This window comes from Hyalella azteca, unplaced genomic scaffold, assembly GCF_000764305.2.
Source record: "Hyalella azteca isolate HAZT.00-mixed unplaced genomic scaffold, Hazt_2.0.2 contig12792, whole genome shotgun sequence".
Classification (NCBI taxonomy): Eukaryota; Metazoa; Arthropoda; class Malacostraca; order Amphipoda; family Hyalellidae; genus Hyalella; species Hyalella azteca.
This window is the reverse complement of record NW_025942739.1, coordinates 1-4645: the sequence shown is the minus strand read 5'-3', so window position 1 is coordinate 4645 and position 4645 is coordinate 1. Positions and strand designations below refer to the sequence as shown.

The 4645-nt window shown below is 36.8% G+C and overlaps 1 protein-coding gene across 1 annotated transcript; it reads right to left on the bottom strand.

Moving 5' to 3' along the window:
* Window positions 1-471: 471 nt before the first annotated feature.
* LOC108678471 (zinc metalloproteinase nas-14-like) lies at window positions 472-4612 on the bottom strand. The gene is made up of 4 exons (XM_018166895.1): window positions 4421-4612; window positions 2229-2387; window positions 1282-1705; window positions 472-569 (listed from the first exon to the last, which is right to left on the bottom strand). The coding sequence occupies exons 1-4, from the start codon at window positions 4610-4612 to the stop codon at window positions 472-474; spliced, it is 873 nt and encodes a 290-aa protein (XP_018022384.1).
* Between the last annotated feature and the right edge of the window lie 33 nt (window positions 4613-4645).

The following is a 4645-nucleotide window of genomic DNA, read 5'->3' as shown; positions in this document are numbered from 1 at the left end:
CCTTGGTTTCCATAATTCGCCAGCGACTGGCTGAGTGCGGAACACCGCCCAAGATGCATTGGCTGGTTGATCTGTTTCCCACTGCCATTGAAATGAACTTACATTAATAAAAATTGCATAATTATAGTTTATAAATGTCATCTCATATAACTGATATTATTGAAAAGCTCCCTGTAGACTTTATGACCATTGCTGCATGATAACAATTGAAGCACAGGAACGCAATAAGTACACTTTAGTTTTTAATTAATAAGAACTCTAGATTTATAACATTCATTTAATAATACATGAGGAATTGATAACTGATAACATACCGAGTAAAACATTCGTTTTCTCAATACTATATCACTTGACGTCGTACGAGACAGCACACATTGTCATTTGTAGCGTTATAGGTGGCAAACAACATAATTTATCGTTGTAGGGCACAACCCATCTAGGCCCTGGTGTAGTTGTAGGGCACAACCCACCTCAGCCCTGGTGTAGTTGTAGGACACAACCCACCTCAGCCCTGGTGTAGTTGTAGGGCTCAACCCACCTCGGCCCTGGTGTAGTTCTAGGGCACAACCCTACAATATAAATTTACAGCGTTGAATGTGTTAGTATTGTAGCTTATGTGAAGGAAATCTAATGTTTTTCACACTGTCACTATCACAGTTTTTTAAGTTTTTGTTGTTACACGTCGCAAATTTGCATGCGGCCTGAGATGATGCCTTTATATTAAAAATTGCTATTAAATAGAGCTACTGGTTTCTTCAAATTTTAATAATTTATTGTTTATTTATCCGCCCAAAATACAAACAAAGAAAGGAAATGAAATGAAATGCAGACGGTTGTGATCACGGACATCGGTATGGATCTCGCTCTCACTGTCGAGTCTGAAAAAAAAGAGAAAAATTTATATCATCTATATGTGCTAGATACTAGAAATACTCGACCGTTCATTTCTCGTTGCTATTTTTCTATAAACTTTTTTACATTCATTGAGACTAATTGCATTATTATTTATTTAGAAGATAATTTACGGAATTAAAACTGTCCATGGAAGAGTTGAATAGTAAAATATCGTTATATTTTAGCAGAAATACTACTCGCATTACGCGACATTCACATTTTTTTTTCAGTCGAATTTACGGCAAAATTTTAATTTTCTGTTTCAGATCACAACTTAACAAATTTACATACCATATATTTACCATATATCTACCATATATTTACCATATATTTAGTACACAATCTGTTAATTTATTCAAAGAGCATGGAATTGAAGCTGAAACTCACTTTGTGCATCGAGATTCCCGAGAAGTACAGTGCCGTTTCTCGTAGCAGTTGTTTTGGTAGCAGCACTTGAGGTAGTTGTTGTACCAGAGAAAGAGTAATCAAAATCACCACCATTATTTGCACCATCAAAATCACCTCCATTATTATCACCATCAAAATCACCACCATTATTTGCGCCATCGAAACCGTCTATTTCGAAAGTAAATTTATATTTGGAAGTTGTTGTGCTGGTCGTATCAACGCCGAGTTGTTCTTGTGAGGAAGAATCAATCGAAGTTGTTGAAGTTGCTTGTGAGGAAGAATCAACCGAAGTTGTTGAAGTTGCTTGTGAGGAAGAATCAACCGAAGTTGTTGAAGTTGTGTTAAATGTTAGATATTGTAAACCGCTGCAGTTATGGAGGTGAGCGATCTTGAAAACGTCGAGCTGATGAAAATATAATGCATGAATTAATTATTGCTATAGGCGCATTGAAGCACGCGTCTCCTCGTTTGGTACCTATTATAATGATTGACCAAGTTGTTACATTCCAATAATTCCGATGTTGAAAGTGTTTTTAATCTTTTACAAAAGCTCGTAAATTTTGAGTGGAAAGATACTCTCAGAAGCTTTTTAGGCAACGAAATGTATCGAAATGACGCTAGTTCGTCAGTTTTTACTCAAATGTAGTAGAACATAACCTACTGATGAGCGTCTTCAAGCGATTATTACTTTATTTCAAATAAGAAAAGTCTTAATATTTTTATGGTCACTATTCTTCAGCGTGAAGTTTTAACATGCACCATTGATTGGACCTAAACGTTTGTTGTGTGCCGTTATGGAATATTATTACTCCCTAGCACCAATTCATATACAAGCAAATTCATATTAAATGTTTAAAATTTACAACACGTTCCAGACTCATGAACAATTAGGGATAATTCCAGGCTCCAGCCCTATAGATACGAACCTTACTCAGGCGGCGTTTCATGGTCTTCGGGACTGGCCGGTTGGGATCTTTGGATGCAATTCTGACCTTAGCCAGCTCCCAGGCCAGGTCCTCAGAGATGTGAGTCGCTGACTCGTAGTCGTATTCTTCAGTTATGAGGGAAAAATAATTCTCCTGGTCCTGTAAAACAGTAATTAAACTATATTGACATCCAACACATAGTAGACATTATCGATACCGTCAGCTGAGGTTATAACAACGTCCCTTTATATTCAACATTAGCCATAAGTTAGAAAAAGTTCTGTTGTGCGTAATGTTATCTTGCGATGATTTAGCGACCTAATTCATACATCGCTGGATATGTAGCAACACTGGCTTGATTGTTCATGATGTTGGTTTTTGTTCTATATTTTTTGACTACTCCACTGCTGTGCTATCTTCACAGCGAGAAAGTCATGAAATTTTGCGGTTACAGTGCAAGGTGGTTTGTGTTACAGTTTACAGTTGTGTTACAGCGTGTTACAGGTTTGTGTTACAGGTTACAGTTCAAAGTACCAAGATTGGCGCAGAGAGGCGCGGGTTCGATCCCAGCTCTGTGCGCCAGTTTCTGGTCAGAATCGGCGAGGAGGCCGGGCGGTTAAGCAAAGCAAAACTGAAGCAGTGCCCAGATTTTTCCCCAAATTTTTCAAAGTGCCCCAAAACTGAAGCAGTGCCCAACTTCCGCCCAGAAATTGGACTAACTGTGACCCGAACATTAAAACAAATAATGATAATATAATAAAATTTATAATATGACAAACAAAAAAAAGTGCAACTCTTCCTCGGAGGAAGATGATGTTGAGATGAGCTATCGTCTGCTGGGCAAATCAACAACTTTAATGATCCAGAAGAAATATTACAAGAAGCAGACATACTGTAGGCCTATATCTGTTCGCAGGCCCAATGATGAAGAAACGCAAGTTGAATTGAGACCTGAAGTCTTTGCTATTGATAACTTTGGAGTTGTTAAATAAAATGGACATAATTACCCTGGGAAAGATGTAGGCTTATCTGAAGAATGACCTGCAGTTGAATGTACTGAAAAGAGATTTGAATTTTGGCGCCGGAAAGAGAAACAATATCGCCTGACTTAACACCGGGCGGATGTTAATCAGATGATAAATCCAACAAAAAAACTTCAAAGTGAAACCAGTTCCATGTACCAGAACTAGGCATATATGATATATGTGTGATGTAAAATGACTATTTTACACTCTAATACTTGTCATTAAAATGGCATTTGTTTCATTAATATACTACAATGTGTGAGAGTTTCCGAAATCAAAGGGTAAGAAGCTAATAAATTTGGTGGTAAAAAAATTGTATGTTGTCTAAATTTGAGCCAACCAATATCAAGCACAGGTTTCATTTCATTTAAAATTATGGAACAACGTTTCCCGAATTAAAAGTACTTTGATCCAAACATTAAAAAGAAATTATGATAATATTGCGAAGTGATTGAGAGTCTCAAGAAGGTTTTAATTTAAAAATTGAAAGCTTTTTGCATATTAAGATACCTTGCAAATTATTATAATAAAAATGATAAAATATTGAGTTGGTAAAACTATGGAAAAGCGTTAAATTTAGGCCTATCTTTCGCCAGCAGACTTTTCCTAATCACTAAATAATATATATTTTCGATTTCATCTGCTGATTGTGGGAGAACATGAATCCAACTCGTCAAAGCCAAAGCAAAAAAAAATTAAATATTAAAATGTAGGATATTAAGTCATCCTGTTACTCCTCGCACGGATAAAGCGTAAAAATTTAACCGAAAGACACTTCATAAAACATCTTGAAGATAATGTTGAAACACAAAATTTAACGACTTTGGTATAGAGTTTAGACGAAATATCCGAAATATCTCTTCCAACTTGAGAACTCAGATAAGTTCATCCATTATATGCAAACTTTACACGAAGATATGAGACAAAAAACTTATAACTGTTATAATTATCAATCAATACAGGCTCTGCTCGCGAGAATATCATCCAGATTTCGAAAATACAGGCTCTCACAGCAGTCAGCGGTCTAAGTGCATATTAAGAACTGCCTGCGGAAGAGACACTTTATCGATTCTGCGGACCACGATTCTTCAAAATTCTAGAGTATCAAATTTCTAAATCATATCATCAGTTTTCTCAAGCAATTACTAAATAAATACTAAAATCTACCTTTGTGAAGACTTCCATGTCACTGTCCCCGCTAGATGTTAGTGTGATGTACTTGTCGCGCTGGTATTGTTTGTGTTCAGCCGGGAGACCCGCGAAGAACGCGAGGTATCTCAGGAAGCCAACTTTTTCGACGTCTTTATTGCCAAGCGCGTAGTAGTTGCCGATGGCTTCAGTGGGCATTCCCGGCGTCATTACCTTACGGCTGGTTGGAAATATAGTGTACAT